The 27411-nt window shown below is 43.1% G+C and overlaps 1 protein-coding gene across 1 annotated transcript in view; it reads right to left on the bottom strand.

The window, feature by feature from the left end:
• LOC126089446 (pickpocket protein 19-like) overlaps nt 1-27411 on the bottom strand; it is a 151576-nt gene that overhangs the window by 99097 nt on the left and 25068 nt on the right. Inside the window, exons 2-3 of the mRNA XM_049906913.1 lie at nt 23633-23885; nt 10596-10741 (exon numbers count right to left, since the gene is read on the bottom strand). Coding sequence (XP_049762870.1) covers nt 10596-10741; nt 23633-23885 — 399 coding nt within the window. The remainder of the gene's footprint in view (nt 1-10595; nt 10742-23632; nt 23886-27411) is intronic.

Raw genomic sequence — 27411 nt, 5'->3', positions numbered from 1 at the left:
TTTGTCAGAGCTTTTAAGCGTGGCTTCACCTTAGTGGAAATGAGGATGTTGGAAACACAAGACTTTCGTCTGTCGAAAATCCAAGTACTATTCATGAAAACGCCTTGCACCGTCACAGAACTGGAGCGGCGTATCGCCTCGTTGAATAGTGTATACTATTTTTTTTCTAACTGCAGTAAACAGTGTTTTCTACCAAGCATCTTGATCCCCAAGTTCTTCCGATTTAACTTCTCCAGACTTCTTCTTGTGGGGCTATCTTAAAGGACGGTTCTGTAAAAATAGGCCGCACACACTGACAGAACTAAAGATTAACGTAATAATGGAGGTCAACTTCAGTGTTAGTGAGCTCCGCGAAGTGGCCTCAAATACGGTAAAACGACTGAACGGTGCAACTATTTTGAGCAGGTGTTATAAACTATAACTTTCAGGTTATGAAATACAGTGCAAACATATTTGTTATAATGACATATTACTTTTCGATGCGCGCGAATTTTCGATCAGCCTTTCTTTGATGACTTTGAAAATTCGTTACTAAGCAGCGCAAATCATAGAGAAATGTTTAACAGCGTCTATAATTGACAGCTGATTATACTCTCCTTTCTGAGACATGCACTTGCGGTAAAGAAAGAAATCACTTCAAGAAGCATGTGACATTTTGAGAAGTATTTTCACAGATAATATGCAAAAATAAGAAACAAGAGTAGACATGAGTTACATGCATTTTTCCTCCTGATTCCCTTCTCAGTTCCTCTAGAGTTTAATGTAATCTGCGTGAAATGCACAATGCACGGTGATTTATACGTTTGCACCAAAATTTCAGACTGGAACTCTTAACGTGAAATCTTAGCGCCGTCGCGTCTCTCTCAAGCTGTGATGTCACTTGAGGCAGTAGCGGGCCTACTTCCATGTACGCTTCGGTTCATCTATTCATACTCCGCAAGCCACCTAATGATGTGTGGCCGAGCGTACTTTTGGTACCACTATCGGATCCCTCCAACCCTGTTCCACTCGTGAACAGTGCATGGGAAGACTGATTGTCGGTAAGCGTCTGTATTGGCTCTAATTTCTCGAATTTTCTCCTTGTGGTCAATACGCGAGATGTATGTGGGGGGAAGTAATATGTTGTCTGACTCCTCCTGAAAAGTGCTGTCCCGAAATTTCAGTTGTAAATCTCTCCTTGATGCACAACGTCTTTCTTGTTACGTATGCCAGTGGAGTTTGTTCATCATCTCCGTAACGCTTTCTCGCTAGCTAAACGATCCTGTGACGAAATGCGCCGCTCTTCGTTGGATCTTTTATATCTCCTCTATCAGTCCTACCTGACAGTCATCCCAGATAGATGAACAGTACTCAAGAATGGGGCGAACAAGCGCCTTACAAGCCACTTCTTTCGTGGATGAGTTAAATTTCCTTAAGATTCTTCCGATGAATCTGAGTCTGGTGTCTGATTTTACCACTGTCTGTTTTATATGGTCACTCCACTTAAGGTCGATCTGGGTAGTTACGCGTAGATATTTTACGGCAAACTCTGTCCCAGGTGTTTGTCATCGATAGTGTAGCTGTATAGCAGTGTTTTTCTATTGCTATGTATGCGCAATATGTTACATTTATTTACGTTCAGGGTCAACTGCCAGAGTTTGCACCATTCATCAATTCTTTGCAGATCGTTCTGCAAATTCTTACTATCTTCTGGTGTTGGTATAGACAACTGCATCATCTGCGAATAGCCTTAAAGAGCATCCGACGCTTTCTACTAGATCATTTATATATATTGTAAACAGCAACGGTCCTATCACACTTCCCTGTGGTACTCCAGTACATCTGTACATCCTATACATCTGTCGATTTAGTTCCGTTAAGTGTGACGTGTTGAGTTCTGTCTACAAGAAAGTCTTGAATCCAATCGCAGGTCTGCTCTAATACTCCGTAAGCTCATATTTTTTTCATTAAACGGCGATGCGGAACGGTGTCAAATGCCTCACTGAAATCAAGGAACACGGCATCAACCTGAGCGCCGTTGTCCACTGCGCTGTGGATCTCATGGAGGAACAGAGCGAGATAAGTTTCGTAGAATCTCTGTTTGCGGAATCCATGTTGATTTTAATAGGAGATGTTCATTTCCGAAGAACGTCATAATTCTTGAGCATAAAACATGTTCCATAATTCTACAACAGATTGACGTCAATGATGTAGGTCTATAATTGTGTGGATCTGTCTTACGGCGTTTCTTAAAAACGGGAATGACCTGCGCTTTTTTCCAACCTTTCGTTGCTAAAGCGATCTACTATAAGTTGCTGCTAGAAGGGGAGCAAGCTCTTTCGCATGATCTTTATAGAATCTTATAGGTATCTCATCTGGTCCTGAAGCCTTTCCGCTACTAAGCGATTACAGCTGCTTTTCAATTCCGCGATCGGTTATCTCAATATCTGCCATTTGGATGTTCGTACGACGATTGAAAGGAGGGACAGTATTACGATCTTCGGCGGTGAAACAACTTCGGAAGACCGAATTCAGTATTTCGGCTTTCTCTCTGTTATGTTCCGTTTCGGTGCCGGTGTGGTCGCTGAAAGAATGAATAGATGATTTCGACCCACTTACTGATTTTACATACGACCAAAATGTCTTAGGAATTTTACTCAAGTTGGTTGACAACCTCTTACTTTTAAAATCATTAGTCTCCTTACGCTCATTTTCGGTTCGTTCTGCTTTTGTTTGTCAGCTAGGTTTTTACTTCTCCATACCAAGCAGTCCCTTGCATATAAGACTCAGGTCACTTGCCGAAAGGATGACTTAAAAGCGGGCGTTTACCCCTATAGTTTCGGAGTTCAGTGGCATCGTTGGATGAAGTCGAATTTCTTCCTACGCTCAGTTTTTTACCCAACAAACTCCCTGCGATGCTTCTGAGTTACTCATTATCGTTTTGTTTCATTCTGCATACACAAGATGAATCCGAAAACCCTCGACAATGTTTTCGTGGTTGTTCATGCAGGTTCTCTGTGCAGTCTGCACATACGAGAGCGTGCTGAAAAGTAATGCCTCCGAATTTTTAATGCGAAATCTAATAAGGCTTTTTAGAGGACATAAACGTTAATAACACATGTTTATTCTTCATACCTACAAACTTATTTCTCAACATGTCACGCTTGCGACGAACACATTTCTCCCAACGATAGACCAGTTTGTTGATACCGTCACTGTAGAATGTTTGACTCTGTTGAGGGAGTCACAATATCACCCCTGCTCGCAACGCCTCGTCACTATCAAGTTGAAGTCCTCGAAGGTGCTCTTTAAGTTTTGGAAACAATGAAAATCGGATGGGGCTGAGTGGCGACTGTTTGGAGGACGATCGATGACAGAGAACAGAAGGCGTCGGATTGTTGCAGATGTCGCAACGCTCGTCTGTTATCCGGCATTGTCATGTTGAAGAAGAGGTGCTCCACGTGTGAACAAATCTTCTAACTAGAAACTCGATTACAGTACGCTGTTTCTCAAGCACCGACATAGTTACGTTACACATCGCCATACAATTCGGAAGGTTACAAATATGTAGACATAAAGAATAAAGATATGGACTTCAAATACGCATGAAAAGCCCGCGCGCAGAACCATGGTTTAAAGTGGATGAGGGTGAGGAGGGTGGGAGGGGGGTGGGGGGGTGGGGGGGAACGCTTGGTGCTCGCTTGCTATCCGATCTAGGAACATGGGATGAAAAGTTTTTGGTTGAGCCCGGACCAGCGGCCGTTTGTATAGCATTTCGAACATCTGACTTACTGTAATTATTTTGTACTATATTACGTAACGTTTGAACGACGAAACGGAGTTGGGGTCCAGGGAAATTGTGCGAATCGATTAACTCCTTTTGCAAAAGATTTTAATTGGGCTGAAATTACTGCTCAGGCAGTGGCACCATTTGTGTGTGTCACCCTTAAATTAGTCCGGACTGGAACCAGGCGGTGGCCTCAAATGTGGTCCACCGGTGTATCAGAGAGTGGTCTAAGATAAGCTTTTGAAAAAAAAAATCTTGCTTCGTTAGGATCCCACACGTTTTTCTGGGAGGTTTTTGAAGCGCTCCACTTCGATACTTTAAACATCTACGAATCGGCTCAAAGTTTGCACGAAAATAGATAAACAGATAAAGTAAAAAAAAAAAAGTCAATCCAATAACCTCTATTCGTCGTCGAGATACGATGTTTTAAAGTCGAGTTAAATATAGCACAAAAAATTACGTGAACTGAATGCTCAGAAACGGTTTAAAACGATCCAAATAAATAAAAAGCGCACTATTATGATAAAATTGAAAACGTGCTTTCAAAAATCTAACTTCATTCCGATTTTAAGTACAAAAAACACTTTTTTGTGGCTTTCGTAACGCGCGTCACATCTACATTTCAGGCTTGTGCGAATCAATTCAAAATTTGTAAGAAGATAGACAAAAACATGTAGTTAACGGTCGTAGAGTTGTTTTGTGAAAGGTTTATCCGGTGCCACAATACGAGGTCTAAAGTTGCACGTAAAATACGTATAAATCCAGTTTTACGCGAATTGCACGTGCTGAAATGGTTGAAAGTGATACAGCTGATAATAAAGAATACATTCTTACGGTAATTATAAGAAGCGTCTGCAAAAATATTTCATCGTTTGGGTCTTATGAGCGAAAAATCACGTGTTTGCGCATGAAACTGTTTTTCATACAAATGCGTTGCATTTTAAGCGCTGCATTTGTATATATTTAAAGAAAACTGTTTACTACTGTTGATTATCATTTCATTGTTTACACATTAAAGACTTTATTCACCAATGGCTTAAAACCGTAGAAAACTCTTTGGACGTTCAAGCGATGTACGTGCCAAATGCCCAGCCCGCTATAAGATGATATACTGTTTGATCGAGCATTTAAAGCTCTATCGATGACCACGTGTAAAGTTAAACCAACAATAAAACTACTGTAAAAATAGTCAGAAGAAAGGTCACCTAATTTCTAACAGACAGAAAATTTTTTATTCCATTTTTTTAAAAAACTATTGTGCTATCATTTGGAAAATTTACTTTGTAAAAAAAAAGGAGCTCAAGTTCGTCAATACTCGTACAGGACTGAAAAGCTCATACTATTTTGTTGCACATTAATTGTTTCACAGTTCGTCTGCTTACTTCAGCCAGTTATACTTAATTGATTGTCGCAACATTTCGCGCAGGACTTAATCACGCGAGTTTTTCTAACGGCAGTTTATTAATTTTCAATTTGTTATCATTGCGTACTTTAAATAAACAACGATAAGAAGTTTAAGATAACAGATAATAACAAGATGTTCGCTTTTCAATAGCTTATTATTTGTTGCACGAATTGTTCTGCTCACAATATAGTAAGGTTTTACCTAAGTTTATTTATATAATATGGTTGTATCGTAAGTTTATCTACGTAATATAAACTACGTATGTGCTTACATTACTAACCTAAACTTCGCACAGTATTTAATATTTCGTTCGGTATTATATTTATAGCTGCTGTTATTTTGTCCACTCTATTAAATGTTTATGGTTTTTTCATCATGTGTTTGCGTATACGGTCTCAAGTGCACATGAATTAAATATGTCTTACTATAAAACAAAAAAACTTAAAAAAGTACAACAAATATAAAACAAAATTTTAAGAAATTAAAAAATAGAAAACATAATAATAAAAACTAAAAAATATTAAAAAAATTTAAGAAATGATGAGTCTTGTGTGCCCTGAAGACATGAGGCTATACTATAGAGGTTCAACCATATCACGCGCGTAACCGTAGAGGAGCCAGGCTAACGATGCCCAATTCAAGCAACATGGCTCGAAAGACGATAAAAAAAAAAAAATGAAAAAACCTATACCGGATCAGTTGTCGCGCGAGTCAACAGCAGTCTACATCGGTTACCAAGCTGTGCCTGTCCAATGTCAAAATTATAGTAGAGTAAAACTTGGAAACCAAAATGAAAACTGCTACTATCATAGCACAAGAACAGGCCAGTATATCCTGGGCAGAGGTAAGGACGTAAAAGTAGGAAACTAAGTTGATGTATCGGCGCTTTTTTTACATGTTTGCCTTACTTCCCCGACACAGCAAGCTCTCTTAGCAGCAAGGTGTTGGCACACCTGCTGCTTGCAATATATAGCCTAAAGTCCATGATCGTGTGCCCAAAATCCAGAAGATTTATAAGATATATAATATAATGTTTTTCTGTGGGGATAAAATTTATGGGAATTGATTTGTTTCTGGTAGCACGCTAAGATAATTTTTTGATTTCTGGAAGGGGGTAGGGCTTGATTGGATTTTTTCATCGATGGGACCATTTCTCCTCTCCACCAAACCCTCTTACACGAATGGTGAGGGATGCAGGGACAAATAGACATAAATTTATGTACTTTCGAAGAGTGGGATTCATCTACAATAGTAAGTATCCGAGAGTGGAGGCGCATCTATAATAGGAAGTGCCTCAGAGTGGGGATGCAAGTTTAATAACACATTGTACCATATTGCGTGACATGACAAACGCCATGCTGGATGACATGATGACATGTGTCGTGTTATATGACATTTCATCATGTATCATGTTACTTTACTTGACACAGTGGATCATATTAAATGACATGTGTAATACTCGTAATACTAACAATTGAAAAGGAGCGAATATTTCAAGATTTTTTTGATTTAAATATCTCTGAAGCTGCCACGGAAGTCGGAAAGCTAGTTACCTTCTCTATTTTTATTTTTTGAACCGTGATAAGAGCATGTTTCACTCTGGTGTACACTTGCACATACGTTCCACATCTCCTCCTAAACTACTGGGTAGATTTGTACTGTACTTGGTATACATATCATTTCGTGCCTGGAAAGAACAATAGTGGGGACAAAGACCATCAGACTATGAAAGGGGTGCGGATGAAGAAGCAGTGAAGATCATAACTCACAAATAGCCAGACCATATTTATCCAGTATTTGAGAATGAGAACACTTAGCAAAGTGCAGCAAACTTAACGCATAATTTTAAACGTTTACGAGACTTTTTCTGCCTCACTATGGGACCAAACTGCTGAGGACATCGGTCCCTAGGCTTACGCACTACTTAATCTAACTTAAACTAACTTACGATAAGGACACCCATGCCTGAGGGGGGACTCGAACCTCCGACGGGGGAGCCGCGCGAACCGTGACAAGACGCCTCAAACCGCACGGCTACCCAACGCGGCAAATGGAATGTAGGTCATCGTTTATTTCATTTTCGCTGTTCAAGCAGTAAAACTGTCGAAACAGGCATAACCTTTAAATTTGTTACTTCTTTACTAATCACTCTATTCGCAGTACATATTCACATATACCACTGAATGTACGTGTAAAAACATATCATTGTACGACACATAGTCCAGAAGATATGACGTCATAGACATTGAGCTGCGTGAAAACGAAACTACAGGGCGAAATTCGCTAGAGATACAGGTGAAATATGTGTGAAATTTGTTAAATGTATGTGACACGTACATATGCAGCAACGCCGTTGGCAAAAAGCTGGTTCTTAACCCCTCGATCGATTACAACCAAACTTGGTACAAATGTTACTTACAATTTGGAAAGAAGTGCTGTGGTCATAAGATCCGGCAAAATCCTATTGGGATGGGGGTGAAAACGCGGACAGGGAAAGGGGACGAAGAGGTGGACAGGCAAAGGGGTGAGGGGGGGGGGCGAATGAGTAGGTGGATACGGATATGCGGGACAAGGAGATGGACAGAGAAAGGAAACAGGTGGAGATGGACAGAGAGGGAGATGGAGGAGATGGACTAAGAATGGGGGAGGAGAGGAAGGACGGAGACTTGGGGAGGACGAAGTGGACAGAGAAAGAAGAGGAGATGGACAGACAGAGGGTGGACTACGAGATGAGCAGAGAAAGGAGATGGGCAGAGAGAGCGGGAAGGAGGAGATGGACGAATAGAGCTGTAATAAATGCGAGTACATGTCTGGGTAAAGCCAGGTACTTAGCTGGTTTGTTGTAAAGCATTCGTCATCCCCTGTAGCTCTTTATAGCATGCCGTTTCATTTCTTATCCCGTTTATCTTTGAATCAGAAATCTACTAGAAATATCTCCATAACATTGCAAATTTCCACAGTACAGTCTGTTTGTCTGCTTTGGAAACACACTTATTTCATTTATTTACGGATTATGCTACTGACAAAAGTAATGCACACTTCACCCTTGACCCTCAACTGCACCACATTGCAGTAGTTTTGCATCTGTCTGAGTGTTGTTGACTTACTTTGTGCTCTGTGTTCTGCGTTTTGAATAATGTATTAAAGGCTTTATCACTATTTTCAGGTTGTTTTCATGAAAACAAAGTAATCTGTAGTAACAAACCGGAAATATCATAATTACACTACTGACCATTAAAAGTGGCTACACCGCGAAGATGAGGTGCTACAGACGCGAAATTTAACCGACAGGAAGAACATGCTGTAATATGCAAATGATTAGCTTCTCAGAGCATTCACACAAGGTTGGCGCCGGTGGCGACACCTCCAGCGTGCTGACATGAGGAAAGTTTCCAACCGATTTCTCATACACAAACAGCAGTTGACCGGCGTTGCCTGGTCAAACGTTGTTGTGATGCCTCGTGTAAGGAGGAGAAATGCGTACCATCACGTTTCCGACTTTGATAAAGGTCGGATTGTAGCCTATCGCGATTGCGGTTTATCGTATCAAGACAGTGCTGTTCGCGTTGATCGAGATCCAATGACTATTAGCAGAATATGGAATCGGTGGGTTCCGGAGGGTAAGACGCAACGCCGTGCTGGATCCCAACGGCCTCCTATCACTAGCAGTCGTGATGACAGCCCGCATGGCTGTAACGGATCGTGCAGCAACGACTCGATCCCTGAGTCAACATATGGGGACGTATGCAACACAACAACCATCTGCACGAATAGTTCGACGACGTTTGCAGTAGCATGGACTATCAGCTCGGAGATCATGGCTGCGGTTACTGTTGACGCTGCATCACAGACAGGAGCTCCTGCGATGGTGTACTCAACTACGAACCTTGGTGCACTAATGGCAAAACGTCATTTTTTCGGATGAATCCAAGTTCTGTTTACAGCATCATGATGGTCGCATCCGTGTTTGGCGACATCGCGGTGAACGCTCATTGGAAGCGTGTATTCGTCATCGCCATACTAGCGTATCACCAGGCGTGATGGTATGGGGTGCCATTGGTTACACGTCTCGCTCACCTTTTGTTCGCATTGACGGCACTTTGAACAGTGGACGTTACATTTCAGATGTGTTACGACCCGTGGCTCTACCCTTAATTCGAACCCTGCGAAACCCTACATTTCAGCAGGATAATGCACGACCGCATGTTGTATGTTCTGTACGGGCCTTTCTGGATACAGAAAATGTTCAACTGCTGCCCTGGCCAGCATATTCTCCAGAGCTCTCACCAATTGAAAACGTCTGGTCAATGGTGGCCGAGCAACTGGCTCGTCGCAATACGTCAGTCACTACTCTTGATGAACTGTGGTATCGTGTTGAAGCTGCATGCGCAGCTGTACCTGTACACGCCATCCAAGCTCTGTTTGACTCAATGCCCATGCGTATCAAGGCCGTTATTAATGCCAGAGATGGTTGTTCTGGGTACTGATTTCTCAGGATCTATGCACCCAAATTGCGTGAAAATGTAATCACATGTCAGTTCTAGTATAATATATTTGTCCATTGAATACCCGTTTATCATCTGCATTTCTTCTGGTGTAGCAATATTAATGGCCTATAGTGTACATAATTTTGTAATTATCTACCGGAGATAACTGGTCTCTCATATCTAAAATACTCAGATAATATTTCTGAACAATCTGCGTATTTTTGTCCGCGGGGTACGCATATATTTCGTGAGTTTTCAAGTTCTAAAATAGATTAACGGCATGTAGTATTTTTCTATAACTGACTGAACATTTTGATGAAGTATAAATATAATGGAAAAAAACAGATACCGCCTATAGAAAAAAGTGAGTCCTTTGGAGAAAAGAGATGCAGCCGCATGAATATCAAAAGCTCGGATGGAATACCAGTACTAAGCAAAGAAGGGAAAACAAAGATGCAAGGAATATATAGAGTGGCTATACAAGGGAAATGAACTTGAAGGCAATATTATGTAAAGGGAAGAGGAAAGAGAAATTGAGGTGGAGATACGATACTGCGAGATGAATCTGGCAGTGCACTGAAAGACCGAAATCGAAACTCGTCCCCAGGAGTGACGACATTCCCTCAGAGCTACTGGTATCCTTGTGAGAGCCAGGTTGACAAAGCTATTCCCCCTCGTATGCACGAAATACCCTGACACTTCGTATCAGCGACATCTCTACGCCTGACCAAGAAACCTTCTGATCGCCTCCCTATCTAACAAAAGTGTCTTTCTTTTTTTTTTGCTACAGTGTTTTTTAGTTCTCTGCATGTGACTGTACAACAAGGCGGCACTTTAAATTTCAGACTAATTAATGATTTCGAGAACGTAACAAATGAGGTGAACATTTTCCAACGGAATTACAGGAAAGCTGATCTTGTGGTGTGAGCTAACAGACCAGTGCCTCCTAGCCTCAGACGTGAGCGAGTTGAAGGAGTAGCAGAAGCCGACGGGCGCTCGCTGCAGCGACATCTCTCGGCAGCAGTTGAGCGGAGCGCCCTCGAAGAAGCACTTGTGGAACACCGCCTCGCAGCGGGGCAGCACCTGTCGACAGAGAACAGAGCGTGATTACGCAGTAGGCGCGATATGACAGCGACGTGAATCGGGGAGTCACGTTCTTTCCCACTCCTTGGATGCTTCAAGCAAGTAGCGGATGTGACAAGAAACTAAGTATGCAGAACATGAAAATATAGGAAAAGCGGATAGCTATACTTGAATTTAGTCAGATACGTCTACACTCTTGATTACAAATTAGTAACAGAAATTACATTAAAGAGGTAATGAAACACTTCCATTGTTGAGATTACATGTTTCCAAAACCAACTAGTCTGAAGGATAAAAGACACATAATAGGAAAATTAGAATTTAATATTGCACCTATGAGAAAATGGAGCTCAATCCCAAGTTGGGGAGGGAAATCGGCATCTTCCTTTGAAAAGAAACCATCATGGTTTTTGCCATAAGAGATTTAGAAACAATTCGTGAGACAATTTTCCTACCATCCTCCGAAATACCAGTCCTACCTCTTACCACTGCGCGCCAGCTCTCTTGGGTAATTTCTTGTCGACAGTGAGGAAACTACGTATGTAATTATAGTATCCAGAATGTGATGAGAAAAACCCGCAGAAACTGGTCGACTGACCAAGGGCTGTCAACAGCAATTCGTCGAGTGGGAACAGGACAACAACTAGACAGAGATGGACACTGGAGACGATACAGCAGAATAATGGGCTCGAATTAGTATCCAGAATCGAAAACCTAATGCTTAGATAATTCTGAGACGAAAACAACGATGTGTAGTGAGAACAATGCAAGATTACAGTGAAATCACGACTGAAGACAAAGCTGCAGGGCTGCTAGTATTCAGGTGTGGCCAAGAACTGTAATTAGCCAACAAGATGGGTGTGGCTCTACGGACAGCATTGCAGATGTATCAGTGCCGCCTAGCGGTCGTCATCGAATTCCATGTCCTTCAGCAAGCTTTCAAAATCACTGGGCCAGGATACCAGATCATTCCTTCCTGCAATGTATGCTTAGGGCGGAAGCGATCTGGATGATGCTTTGGAAGGTGAACTTGTGGCACAGTTGTTTTCCTGGCACTTAAGGTCCCCAGCTGGTTAGAGGAAATAGGTGGTCTGGCAACATGTTGGGTAGTGGCGGCTCGGGCGACATCAGCCGCGCATTTGGTGGCTGTGGTGAGAACTCTACATCCATGTTCACAGGAACAACTGTTGTTGTTCTGGAGTGCAAGTTATACCTGTTTGGTTGTGGGACCAGCAAAGATGGAATTTCCAAGTCGGCCTGAGCCACCGACGGTGACACAGTTGGTTAACGTAAATGCAGGTGGTCGATATGATTCCTCTCCAAACACTTTAGAGTGTCAACTGCCTTGAGAGTTTTTCCTAGGTGATAACCTCTATGGCCAGCGCCCACGCGTCTTTTGCCTCGTATGAACACAACTGTGCCAGGTGGATAGTGCTCAGCATGCCAGGTCTGGGGCTCCCAAAGCTGTGGAGCAAGGAGATGGAGGTGGGTATGCAGCTGCTGCGCATGGATGAGCATTGCTGGGTTACATTTGTGGACAGGAGTGGTCTTCTAAGCGCTCAGCGACGTAGTGAACACATTTATGGTGGCGGTCGACCCCATTACTTTTAACACTGCTGTTTCAACTTCTGCACCGTATACTCTGCTTCATCATTAGAGTACAGGTAAAACTCCAGACTAAATACATGTTTGATGCCATTTGTGGTGCAGAATTGATCGAAAGCCGTCAGCTAAAATTGGAACCCGTTGTCTGACATGACCATACAGGGAATCCTTCTGATGGCAAGAATCAGGACAAACATATTAAATTTGGCCTTTGTCGTGGTGAGCGCCATGCTGACGACATAGGAATAGGTAGAGTAGGCGTCCACAACAATAAATCACATAGAGCATAGAGAGGGGCCAGGATTTGGTGGAGCAGTCTGGTGCAGGCAAATGTGGAACAGCTGTACACCATAGCTTTCATGTCCATGTTCAGTTCTAGCCAGTAGGAATGTCGCTACACAAGGAATCTAATCCATTACACACTCCAAAGACCAAGATGTAAGAATTGTAAAACTTGTATCCGCAGCACAGCAGGAGAACATCGCTGACGACCAACACATGGTGGGAGAGGCGAGCCCAGGCCAGGAACATTGGACTTGTGCCCTTTGAAAAATATGTGGGCCAACCATGCAGCATATAATGCTTGACGCAACATAATATAGTCATAGCACATGTCTGGAGTGATCCGAGCACCTGTAATAAGAAACCCATCCAAAGTGTTGCTGTTCCATGCCTATGTGGAAACTTCAGAAGTCCTGGTGGTCGAAGATTGGGTCTGGTCCCACAATAAGGTGAGATAGAGTGTCTGCTTTTGTGTGTTGTAGTGTGGGTTTTTATTTAAAGGTTTAATTGTTGGAGCTGAGGAAAAATGCCCAATGCTGAAACCATTGTGCTATCTGCTCTGGAAGATGGGAGCGTAGCCCTCAGCGCTCTAGCAGAGGTTTGTGGTTTATAATGAGTGTGAACTTGTTTCTGGACAGGTAAACATGAAAATCTTAATTGTAAAGATAATCTGCAAGTAATTCGTTTGAGCAGCTGTGTGTGTGTTTTTGTCTTGTAGGCAATTGATTGTTCACTACTGTCATCGTTCCTTAAGTCCAGCACTGCATCCGTGCCATAGGGGGAGGTAACCACAGTCAAAGACAATGGATGAGAGGGGAAGAGGGTGTAAGGCTAGTGCCAGCATAATTGATGCTTAAATTATGCGAAAGTAGTGCACAAGCAACCTTCCAACTCTACTGAATGCCTTTCTTCCACATTTTAGCTATCGGACGCATAATATGTGAACCATGGATCTTGCCATTGGTGGGGAGGCTTGCGCAGCTCAGCGATACAGTTGACTGTACTGTAGGTGCAACCACAACGGAGGGGTATTTGTTGAGAGGCCAGACAAACGTGTGGTTCCTGAAGAGGGGCAGCAGCCTTTTCAGTAGTTGCAGGAGCAACAGTTTGGATGAGTGACTGATTTGACCTTGTAACATAAACCAAAACGGCCTTGCTGTGCTGGTACTGCGAATGGCTGAAAGCAAGGGGAAACTACAGCCGTAATTTTTTCCGAGGGCATGCAGCGTAATTGTATGGTTAAATGATTATGGCGTCCTTTTGGGTAAAATATTCCGGAGGTAAAATAGTCCCCCATTCGGATCTCCGGGCGGGGACTAGTCAGGATGACGTCGTTATCAGGAGAAAGAAAACTGGTGTTCTACGAATCGGACGTGGAATGTCAGATTCCTTAATCGGGCAGGTAGGTTAGAAAACTTACAAAGGGAAATGGATTGGTTAAAGTTAGATATAGTGGGAATTAGCGAACTTCTGGTCAGGTGAATACAAGGTTATAAATAGAAAATCAAATAGGGGAAATGCAGGAGTAGGTTTAATAATGAATAAAAAAATAGGAGCGCGGGTCAGCTGCTACGAACAGCATAGTGAACGCATTATTGTGGCCAAGATAGGCACGAAGCCCACGCCTACCACAGTAGTACAAGTTTATATGCCAACTAGCTCCGCAGATGACGAAGAGATTGATGAAATGTTTGATAAGATAAAAGAAATTATTTAGATTATGAACGGAGACAAAAATTTAATAGTCATAGGGGACTGGAACTCGGTAGTGGGAAAAGAAGGAAAAGTAGTAGGTGAATATGGAATGGAGGTAAGAAATGAAAGAGGAAACCGCCTGGTAGAATTTTGCCCAGAGCATAATTTAATCATAGCTAACACTTGGTTTAAGAATCATGGAAGAAGATTGTATACGTAGAAGAGGCCTGGAAACAATAGAAAGTTCCAGTCAGATTATATAATGGTAAGAAAGAGATTTAGGAACCAGGTTTTAAACTGTAAGACCTTTCTAGGGGCAGATGTAGACTCTATTGGTTATGAACTGTAGATTAAAACTAAAGAAACTGCAAAAAGGTGGGAATTTAAGGAGATGGGACCTGGATAAACTTAAAGAAACAGAGGTTCTAGAGAGTTTCAGAGAGAGCATTAGGGAACGAATGACAGGAACAGGGGAAAGAAATACAGTAGAAGAAGAATGGATAGCTTTGAGAGATGAAATAGCGAAGGCAGCAGAGTATCAAGTAGGTAAAAAGATGAGGGCTAGTAGAAATCCTCGGATAACAGAAGAGATATTGAATTTAATTGATGAAAGGAGAAAATATAAAAATGCAGTAAATGAAGTACCCAAAAAGGAATACAAACGTCTCAAAAATGAGATCGACAGGAAGTGCAAAATGGCTAAGCAGGGATTGCTAGAGGACAAATGTAAGGATGTAGAGGCTTATCTCACTAGGGGTAAGATAGATACTGCCTACAGGAAAATTAAAGAGACCTTTGGAGAAAAGAGAACCACTTGCATGAATATCAAGAGCTCAGATGGAAAACCAATTCTAAGCAAAGAAGGGAAAGCGGAAAGGTGGAAGGACTATATAGAGGGTCTACACAAGGTCGATGTACTTCAGGGAAATATCATGCAAATGGAAGAGGACGTAGGTGAAGATGAAATGGGAGATATGATACTGCGTGAAGAGTTTGACAAAGCACTGAAAGACTTAAGTCGAAATAAGGCCCCAGGAGTAGACAACATCCATTAGAACTACTGACAGCCTTGGGAGAGCCAGCCCTGACAAAACTCTACCATTCAGTGAGCAAGGTGAATGAGACAGGCGAAATACCCTCAGACTTCAAGAAGAATATAATAATTCCAATCCTAAAGAAAGCAGGTGTTGCAGGAGGGAAAATTTACGACCTAACTGCTTCATAAGTTACGGCTGCAAAATACTGACAGGAATTCTTTACAGACGAATGGAAAAACTCGTAGAAGCCGACCTGGAGAAGATCAGTTCGGATTCCGTAGAAATATTGGAACACGTGATGCAATACTGACCCTATGACTTAGAAGATAGATTAGGGAAAGGCAAACCTACGTTTCTAGCATGTGTAGACTTAGAGAAAGCTTTTGACAATGCTGACTGGAATACTCTCTTTCAAATTCTGAAGGTGGCAGTGGTCAAATACAGGGAGCGAAAGGCTATTTATAATTTGTACAGAAAGCAGATGGCAGTTATAAGAGTCGTGGGACATGAAAGGGAAGCAGTGGTTGGGAAGGGAGTGAGACAGGGTTGTAGCCTGTCCCCGATGTTATTCAATCTGTATATTGAGCAAACAGTGAAGGAAACAAAAGGAAAATTCGGAGTAGGTATTAAAATCCATGGAGAAGAAATAAAAACGTTGAGGTTCGCCGATGACATTGTAATTCTGTCAGAGACAGCAAAGGACTTGTAAGAGCAATTGGACGGATTGGACAGTGTCTTGAAAGGAGGATATAAGATGAATATCAACAAAAGCAAAACGAGGATAATGGAATGTAGTCTAATTAAGTTGGGTGATGCTGAGGGAATTAGATTAGGAAATGAGACGCTTAAAGTAGTAAAGGAGGTTTGCTGTTTGGGGAGAAAAATAACTGATGATGGTTGAAGTAGAGAGGGTATAAAATGTAGACTGGCAATGGCAAGGAAAGCGTTTCTGAAGAAGAGAAATTTGTTAACATCGAGTATAGATTTAAGTGCCAGGAAGTCATTTCTGAAAGTATTTGCATGGAGTGTAGCTATGATTGGAAGTGAAATATGGACGATAAATAGTTTGGACAAGAAGAGAATAGAAGCTTTCGAAACGTGGTGCTACAGAAGAACGCTGAAGATTAAATGGGTAGATCACATAACTAATGAGGAGACATTGAATAGAATTGGGGAGAAGAGGATTTTGTGGCACAACTTGACAAGAAGAAGGGACCGGTTGGTAGGACATGTTCTGGGGCATCAAGGGATCACCAATTTAGATTAGATTAGATTAGATTTGCTTTCATTCCAACTGATCCGCAGTGAGGAGGTCCTCCAGGATGTGGAACATGTAAGAAAAACAACAATACACGACAAATACTTACAACTAAAACAAACAAGCTAATGTAACATTCCACAGGTCCCAAGTGGAATGACCGTCATTTTTTAATGAACACTAAGAGTCATTTTACAAATACTAATGCACCGAATTTAAAATAAAAAAGTTTTTTACTTATTTATAAGGTAATAAACATGTAATACAACTACTGTAATACTTATTTACAATAAACACATTACTGCACTGAAATGGTGCAGAAGTTAGATTATACTTACACACACACACACACACACACACACACACACACACACACACAGACACACAAATTTTCGGTGAACACATTACTGCACTGAAATTGTGCAGAAGTTATGTTGTACTTATATACAAATCAATTGGTTTTACTAAGAAATTCATCAATGGAGTAGAAGGAGTTGGCCACTAATAAATCCTTTAGGCTTCTCTTAAACTGAATTCATTGGTTGTTAAGCTTTTTATGGCTGCTGTCAAGTTATTGAAAATGTGTGTTCCTGAATAATGCACACCTTTTTGTACAAGACTAAGTGACTTTAAATCCTTGTGAAGATTATTCTTATTTCTAGTATTGATTCCATGAATTGAGCTGTTGGTTTGAAAAAGTGATATATTTTTAATGACAAATTTCATTAAGGAATAAATATATTGGGAAGCTGTAGTTAGTATCCCTAGTTCCCTAAACAGGCTTCTGCAGGATGTTCTTGAGTTCACACCACATATAATTCTTACTGCACGTTTTTGTGCCCGGAAAGCTTTAGCTTGGCTTGATGAATTACCCCCAAAAAAAATCCCATATGACATTATGGAATGAAAGTAAGCATAGTATGCCAGCTTTTTCATTTTTATACCCACTATGTCTGACAAAATTCGCATTGGAGGTCAGTGTGGCGGGTAAAAATTGTAGAGGGAGACCAAGAGATGAATACACTAAGGAGATTCAGAAAGATGTAGGTTGCAGTAGATACTGGGAGATGAAGAAGCTTGCACAGGATTGAGTAGCATGGAGAGCTGCATCAAATCAGTCTCAGGACTGAAGACGACAACATTCTATGTTAGTAGACTTCTCTTGGCCAGGAATGCCCTTTTTGCCAGTGCTAGTCTGCTTTTGATGTCCTCCCTGCTCCGTCCGTCACTCGTTATTTTACTACCTAGGTACCAGAATTCCTTAACTTCATCTACTTCGTGCCCATCAATCCTGATGTTAAGTTTCTCGCTGTTCTCATTTCTACTACTTCTCATTGCCTTCGTCTTTCTTCGATTTACTCTCAGTCCATACTCTGTACTCATTAGACCGTTCATTCCATTCAGCAGGTCATGTAATTCTTCTTCACTTTCACTCAAGATAACAATATCATCAACGAATCGCGTCACTGATATCCTTTCACCTTGAATTTTAATTCCACTCCTGAACCTTTCTTTTATTTCCATCACTGCTTCCTCGAGGTACAGATTGAACAGTAGGGGCGAAAGGCTACATCCTTGTCTTGCACCCTTTTTAATACGTAGCACTTCGTTCTAGGTCGTCCACTCTTATTATTCCCTCTTGGTTGTTGTACATATTGTATATGACCCGTCTCTACCTCTAGCTTACCGCTGGTTTTTTCAGAATTTCGAACATTTTGCACCATTTTACATTGTCGAACCCTTTTTCCAGTTCGACAAATCCTATGAACGTGTCTTGATTTTTCTTTAGTCTTGCTTCCGTTATTATCCGCAACGTCAGAACTGCCTTTACCTTTTCTAAAGCAAAACTGATCGTCATCTAGCGCATCCTCAATTTTCTTTTCCATTCTTCTGTGTATTATTGTTGTAAGAAACTTGGATTCATGAGCTGTTAAGCTGATTGTGCGATATTTCTCGCACTTCTCAGCTCTTACCGTCTTCGGAATTGTGTGGATATTGCTTTTCCGAAACTCAGATGGTATGTCGCCAGACTCATACATTCTACACACCAACTTGAATAGTCGTTTTGTCGCCACTTCCCCCAATGATTTTATAAATTCTGATGGAATGTTATCTATCCCTTCTGCCTTATTTTGGCTTGAGTCCTCCAAAGCACTTTTAAATTCTGATTTTAATAATGGATCCCCGATATTTTCTAAATCGACTCCTGCTTCTACTTCTATCATATGAGACAAATCTTCCCTCTCATAGAGGCTTTTAATGTATTCTTTTTATCCGCTCTCTCCTCTGCATTTAACAGTGGAATTCCCGTTGCACTCTTAATGTTACAACCCTTGCTTTTAATGTCACCGAAGGTTGTTTTGTGTTTCCTGTATGCCGAGTCTGTCCTTCCGACGATCATTTCATTTTCGATGTCTTCTCATTTTTTTCTGCACCCATTTTGTTTTAATTTCCCTGCACTTACTATATATTTAATTCCTCAGCGGCTTGTATTTCTGTATTCCTGAGTTTCCCGCAACATTTTTGTACTTCCTCCATTCATTGATCAATTCAAGTATTTCTTCTGTTATTCGTGGTTTCTTCGCAGTTACCTTCTTTGTACCTATGTTTTCCTTCCCAACTTCGGTGATGGCCCTTTTTAGAGATGTCCATTCCTCTTCAACTGTACTGCCTACTGAACTATTCCTTATTGCTGTATCCATAGCCTCAGAGAACTTCAACCGTATCTCCTCATTCCTTAGTACTTTCGTATCCCAATTATTTGCGTATTGTCTCTTCCTTAGTAATGTCTTAAACTTCAGCCTTCTCTTCATCACCACTATATTGTGATCTGAGTCTATACCTGCTCGTGAGTGCACTTTACAATCCAGTATTTGATTTCGAAATTTCTGTCTGACCATGATGTAATCTAACTGAAATCTTCCCGTGTCACCCGGCCTTTTCCAAGTACACCTCCTCGTCTTGTGATTCTTGAACAGAGTATTCTCTATTAGTAGCTGAAACTTCCTACAGAACTCAGTTAGTCTTTCTCCTTTCTCATTCCTTGCCCCAAGCCCACATTCTCCTGTCACCTTTTCTTCTACTCCTTCCCCTACAACTGCATTCCAGTCCCCCATGACTATTAGATTTTGATCCCTCTTTAGATATTGTGTTACCCTTTCAATATCCTCATAGACTTCCTATATCTCTTCATCTTCAGCTTGTGTCGTCGGCATGTATACCTGAACTATCGTTATCGGTGTTGGTTTGCTGTCGATTCTGATAAGAACAACCCTGTCACTGAACTGTTCGCTGTAACACACTCTCTACCCTAGCTTCCGATTCATAGCGAATCCTACTCCCGTTATACCATTTTCTGCTCCTGTTGATACTACCCTATACTCATCTGACCAGAAATCCTTGTCTTCTTTCCAATTCACTTCACAGACCCCTTCTGTAACTAGATTGAGCCATTGCACTCCCATTTTCAGATTTTCTAATTTCCCTAACAAGTTCAAGCTTCTGACATTCACGCCCCAACTTGTAAAACGTTATCCTTTCGTTGATTATTAAATCTTTTTCTCATTGTAGCCTCCCCCTTGGCAGTCCGCTCCCGGAGATCCGAATGGGGGACTATTCCGGAATCTTTTGCAAATGGAGAGATCATCATGACACTTCAGTTACAGGCCACATGTCCCGTGGATACACGGTAAGGTTCTTTAATTCATTAGTTTCCAGTGCCTTCTGCATCCTCATGTCTTGTTCATTGCTGACTCTTCAGCCTTTAGGGGCAGCTTCACACCCCAAGGACAGGAGGGTGCCCTGAACTCCCGCTCTTTCTTCCACTTACTCCAGCAAAACTTGACTTTTATGTAGGCGGTACTTTTCATTTGCGTAATGCAACGTGGTAAATATGTTGCAAAGATTGTGCAGTAGTCCCGAGGCATAATGTCCACGATAATTAGCCAATCTAGATAGTGCATATGGGGATGGGGATGGTTAACTGTTCTAGATGTCTCTGGCAGATTGCCAGAGAGGAAGAGATCCCAAAAGCCAAAGGCTTGTAACAGTATGAGTTGAAAGAAGTACTCATTACCAGGATGCTCATACACCGTAATCTGTAACTACGCGTCGGTAAGGTCTCCGTTAGCAAAATATTCAATCCCAACTAGCTTTGTGAAGAGGTCGATTGGTCGGGAAGTGGGATATGTCTTCACTTGTGCCTGGGCATCGACTGACGATTTAAAATCTCCACGTAGCTGGTGAGAGCCATTGGGTTTATTGACCACTACCATAGGTGTAGAGCAAGCGCAGGATTTAACTGGTTCAATCGCCCCCATCCACGTGAAGCCGCTAGAGTTCCTTTTTAATGGCCATCTGTGGAGAAACGCGAATGAGTTGTATCTGGCAGGAACAGAGCACTGTGTCGGAGCCCAAGAAACCTGCGGTGCACCACAGGCCAGGTTAGAATATTGATAAGAAAACAGCACAAAAGTAGTCGATGTTATCGAAGGGAACCATGTCAGAGACGATCTTAACCTCGTCGGTGATGGAGAATCTAAACAATGAGAAGGCATCCAAATCGAAAATGTTTCCAGCTACGTGGCTATCGACAGGAAATAATGTTGTCAGGTATGCGAAATTTTTGCAGGTGGTGGTGAATGTGAATTGGCTGTGGAGGGGAGTCAAAGTGTCATCATATGCGACCAACTTATGGGAGGACGGACGGGTCCAATTCTGGTGAACCCAGATGAGCGTACCTGAGGGAGGTACGCCGAGGAAACGGTTGTTCCTACGTCCACCTGGAAATGAACGTCTTGATTCGCAACTGTGATAAATAACTCAGTAGCACAAGGATCGCCCTGGGGGGTAACCACCTTAAGTTCATGTACCGTGCCTTGACACATGCTGGGAACTGTGACTGACGGTTCCAACACTTTATGGCAGACAGTTCGGTGATGCCCATCTTTTCCACAATGGCTGCAATGCACCCAGCTTTCTGACAGTCCATCCTAAAGTATGATGAGAAGCAGTTAGGACATGGTGGTTGGCCCCGCTGCCTAAGCCAACGGAGTGTGCCTGGCTGTTCAGATACCATCGACACATCAGGAATCAATGAATCACGACGCCGCCACAGGAGAAAAGTGTTACAAGTATCGCCCCACCCCTCCATGGTGCGACTGAACCGCTACTACTCGTAGTCGAGCCATGAGTGTAGTGAAGAGAGGTAATAGAAAATACATATTCAACGTTGGATGCGTCGTAATTTGGACTTATTTTCATCAAAAAGATTTCAGCTTTTGATACAGAGTGATACATGTGTGCAGCTTCTTCCTGAGGTAATGAACGTAGGTAAGCATCTTATACCGACCGAAATCTTTCAGAATCGTTTTTGAGAAAATGGCCACAGTCGTTACACGTGCACAGCTGGGTAACATTGCAGGTGTTGGGAGAACCTGCAGCAAGATGCTTCTGACACTGAGTCGCATTAGACATTGCAACAGATGGTCGCTCCGTTGCTGGGCTGCCACAATACGTGAGCTTTTTCTTGTGGGGGTAGCTGTACATGCAGCAACAAATAGGAGATTGTGAGACGTACCAGGCGTTTGCAGGTGCGAGTCACTGGCTGCTAGCAGCTGCCTTCATATGACATCACAGCCGGCATTTATCCTGCCGTAGCCTACTTGCGAAGGATGATAAATGATAACGAGGTCAGTAGCGCACGAGATCGAACTGGACTAGGGTGGCGACGGGTTGACTGATGTCCATACAGAATTTATACATTCGCTACTATAGCTGTGCGTGTCAGAGCAATTAAGATTGAGAGATGGCCAAGACACATCTCATCATCATAAACTTTAGGCTATGCCTTGTCGATTTAGCCACGACCCTCTCTCCATTGTCATCCTCTGCAATTCTTCATACGATTTTATCCCCATATCTTCTTTGATGTTATTAAAATACGTTGCTCTTGGTCTGCCTCTTGGGTTTTTCCCTAAAACTTTTCCTTCAAATACATTCTTTAGGAACTGGTTGTGTCTCATTATGTGCCCTATCATTTTTTATTTTCTTCTTCCTATGAAATTTAGCAGCGTTCTTTTCTTATTCACTTCTCTGAAGACCTGTTCATTACATTTTCTATCTACCCAGCTTGTTTCCGTCATTCTTCTCCGTATCAACATTTCCATTGCTTCCAGTCTCTTTTTCTCTGCCTTTCCTCTACCCCACGCTTCACATCCGTATCCGTTTGATATGAAATGACTTTCAAGAAAAGACAGTGATGTTAGGTGCAATAGTTCTCCATGTTGTTGATGAGATATCCACACTGAGTTGTGGATTTTTACTCACACGGCACTGATTTTACCGTACGATAGCACCTATTTTCGTGAGTCACAGACCTTAGACAGTGTTGTACTGACAATAGCAACGATCCGAACATCACACTGACTTCCCTATCGAAAATAACTATATTAGAAGCCGAAAATTTTGGAGAAGAATTCCAGTTGTGCCAAGGAGATGTATTTAGAAGACTGAGATAAGCTGGCCCCTGTTCTCTGAATCAGCTAACCACTGAGTGTCGACTTTTAGAATTTACCTTCGCAGTTTATCCAACGTACCTCTCAATACACAACTTCAAGGGACAACTTATAGTGTTAGCATATTCAGATGCAGTAATGTTTCGTGTCTGAAAGATTCCATATTCTCTTTTTTATAGAAGATCAAAGAAACCGTTACATTAGGTACTGTGTTCTTTTTGGGAAGCAATCGCCGCGGCATTCACCTTCAGTGTTTTGGATATGTAAAGGAAACCCAGATCTGTAAGGCGAGAAATGGATTTAAACTCTGCGAGCCCAGTGTCTGACCGCTACCTCATCGCCCAGGTTTGCTCACTTTTTAATACCTGCAGCGGCGGTTACGATGGTGCTCACTCGTTACAGGCAACGTATCACAGGGTTCCTGACTTCCTGCAGGTGCCTACACATGCCGTCGTATCAGAGCTGCCAGTACAGCTGCGCTCTTTGATGGCTATCTTACTGGGGAGCTGAGCTGTCGCCGTGTGGCAGCAGACGACTCCGCACGCTCCGCCAGCTGGTCAGTGCCTACCTGCAGCATGAGGCTGGTGACGTTGAGCCCGGCCAGGCGGCGCAGCAGCGGGTCCCCGGCCGCCAGCAGGTCCCTGGCTACGCCCTCGTAGCTGGGAGACCGGAACAGCGACAGCGCGCTCAGCACGTGCAGAAGCGACTCCTGTAGGCTGCCGTTCAGCGACTCGGGGTCCTCTCCTAACTCCCTGCAACACAATCACTCTCACAATCTGTACACTACAGTTACACTCCTGGAAATTGAAATAAGAACACCGTGAATTCATTGTCCCAGGAAGGGGAAACTTTATTGACACATTCCTGGGGTCAGATACATCACATGATCACACTGACAGAACCACAGGCACATAGACACAGGCAACAGAGCATGCACAATGTCGGCACTAGTACAGTGTATATCCACCTTTCGCAGCAATGCAGGCTGCTATTCTCCAATGGAGACGATCGTAGAGATGCTGGATGTAGTCCTGTGGAACGGCTTGCCATGCCATTTCCACCTGGCGCCTCAGTTGGACCAGCGTTCGTGCTGGACGTGCAGACCGCGTGAGACGACGCTTCATCCAGTCCCAAACATGCTCAATGGGGGACAGATCCGGAGATCTTGCTGGCCAGGGTAGTTGACTTACACCTTCTAGAGCACGTTGGGTGGCACGGGATACATGCGGACGTGCATTGTCCTGTTGGAACAGCAAGTTCCCTTGCCGGTCTAGGAATGGTAGAACGATGGGTTCGATGACGGTTTGGATGTACCGTGCACTATTCAGTGTCCCCTCGACGATCACCAGTGGTGTACGCCCAGTGTAGGAGATCGCTCCCCACACCATGATGCCGGGTGTTGGCCCTGTGTGCCTCGGTCGTATGCAGTCCTGATTGTGGCGCTCACCTGCACGGCGCCAAACACGCATACGACCATCATTGGCACCAAGGCAGAAGCGACTCTCATCGCTGAAGACGACACGTCTCCATTCGTCCCTCCATTCACGCCTGTCGCGACACCACTGGAGGCGGGCTGCACGATGTTGGGGCGTGAGCGGAAGACGGCCTAACGGTGTGCGGGACCGTAGCCCAGCTTCATGGAGACGGTTGCGAATGGTCCTCGCCGATACCCCAGGAGCAACAGTGTCCCTAATTTGCTGGGAAGTGGCGGTGCGGTCCCCTACGGCACTGCGTAGGATCCTACGGTCTTGGCGTGCATCCGTGCGTCGCTGCGGTCCGGTCCCAGGTCGACGGGCACGTGCACCTTCCGCCGACCACTGGCGACAACATCGATGTACTGTGGAGACCTCACGCCCCACGTGTTGAGCAATTCGGCGGTACGTCCACCCGGCCTCCCGCATGCCCACTATACGCCCTCGCTCAAAGTCCGTCAACTGCACATACGGCTCACGTCCACGCTGTCGCGGCATGCTACCAGTGTTAAAGACTGCGATGGAGCTCCGTATGCCACGGCAAACTGGCTGACACTGACGGCGGCGGTGCACAAATGCTGCGCAGCTAGCGCCATTCGACGGCCAACGCCGCGGTTCCTGGTGTGTCCGCTGTGCCGTGCGTGTGATCATTGCTTGTACAGCCCTCTCGCAGTGTCCGTAGCAAGTATGGTGGGTCTGACACACCGGTGTCAATGTGTTCTTTTTTCCATTTCCAGGAGTGTATTTATTAATTTATTTCGACTTTTAATGTCGCTTTATGCTTCTCTGTATTAATAGTTTACGGTCTTCCGAATCTCGCTCGAGAATCCTGGAGTTCATAGATTCGTTGACATCTGTCACCCATCTTCTAGGTGGTCAATCTCTTGTATTTTTTGTCTTTACCTTCTTCGGCTGTCTACTAGGGCATGCTGAAAAGTAATGCGCCCGAATTTTTTTATGTGAAAACTCTTAAAGATTTTTCAGTAACGCTTATATTATAAACATTCTACATGTTGTGAGACCTTAACTTTTCCCGGCGAATCGAATGTTCAAATAACTTACGGGTTTGCTGCCGGGTGCCGTCGTCGAACACCGCCGATATTTCGACAGGAGCACACCCTACCATTCTCAAGGCACAAATGCAAGGAAGAAAAAATGTGCGAGCAAATTTAATACCTCGGTTCACAGAGGAGAAACAAGGAAGACATCACACACAGAACAAGTGTCAACACAACCAAAGATAACCAACATCAGAAATATCGATACTTACTATTAATCAATAGGTGAGGTAGCACTAATTCTGTCCCTCTGTTTTTTGATGAGAGACAGAGCCGGATTCCAAGCAGCATTTAAACAAAATCTACCATCTCTGTTAATAAGTTTGCTTGATAGTCTGATTTCAACAGCTTCCTTTCCATAGGAATACAACAACACAGAGATTCTGGCTTGCACGTCCAGCTATTGGGATAGTGTTATTAAGGAATCTGCTCCTCTCGAAATATCGGCGGTGTTCGACGACGTCACCCGGCAGCAAACCCGTAAGTTATTTGAACATTCTACATGTTTATCCCTAATGTTTACATATTTGCAGCTCTCTGCTACTACAGCGCTCCGAATTTTAGTGGTGTGCAACGTACCTACGTTGGTACGTGAGAAACAGCGTTCTGTAATCAATTTCGAATTCGAAGAGCTCGTCCACACATGGAGCTGCCTCTCCGTCGGGACGAGAATCCCAGACAACACACGAGAGGTGCGACATTTGCAGCAGTCCGACGCCTTGGGTTCGCGGCCGTCCGTCATCTTCCCTACAGTCTAAGCTTGTCCCCATCAGATGATTTTAGTCTGTTTCTAAAACTTAAAGAACGCTTTCAGGTACTTCCTTTGATGACTTTGGTAATGATGAAACCGTGCAAGCATAGATGAGGATGTGTATCCGTCAACAAAGTCAAACATTCTGTTGTGACTGTATCGACAAACTAATCTTTCGTTGCGAGAACGGTGTTCGTCGCCAGTGTGACTATGTGGAGAAATAAAAACGTGGTCGTGAAGAATAAAGATACAGAATGTTAATAGCGTTTGTTTTCTTTAAAAAATGTCTTCTAGAACTTTCACATAAAAAATTCGGAAGCATTACATTTCAGCACGCCCTCTTATTATCATCCGTTATTTCTAAATAGAGAAGATCCATCAGGAAATAGAGAACATCCGAAGAAGAGCAGCACGTTTCGTTACAGGGTCATGTAGTAAACACGAAAGCGTCACACAGATGCTCACCCAACTCCAGTGGCAGACGCTGTAAGAAACGCTTCCTGTGCCACAGTGTTGTCTACGGTTAAAAGTTTGAAGAGCGTATGTTCGTAGAAGACCCAAGTAACATATTGCTCCCTCCAATGTATACCTCGCAAAAAGACCATGGAAATAAAATTAGGGAGATTCGAGCCCACGCAGAGGCTTACCAGCTACCGTTCTTCCCACAAACCATACACGACTTGAAAAAGAAAAGGGGAAGCGGTACTGGTACAGAAAGTAACCCTCCGGCACACACCAAAGATGGGTTGCAGAGTATACATGCAATTGTAAATGGCCATGCCATAGCGACATCTTCCTCTCAGAAACTTCCATTATGTTCCCTTCTGCTTTCATTTATTATTTTAGCTCTTTATTTCCGATGTGGTATAATCTTGAGATTTCAGTACTTCTTCAGACATCTTTTTCGATAACCAGAAAGCGATATTTTTGCCCAATTTCATTTTTTGTATTGTCTACAAAAAATGGCTCTAAGCACTATCGGACTTAACATCTGAGG

This window comes from Schistocerca cancellata, chromosome 1 (genome assembly GCF_023864275.1).
Source record: "Schistocerca cancellata isolate TAMUIC-IGC-003103 chromosome 1, iqSchCanc2.1, whole genome shotgun sequence".
Lineage (NCBI taxonomy): Eukaryota > Metazoa > Arthropoda > Insecta > Orthoptera > Acrididae > Schistocerca > Schistocerca cancellata.
This window is presented reverse-complemented; position numbering and strand designations above follow the sequence as displayed.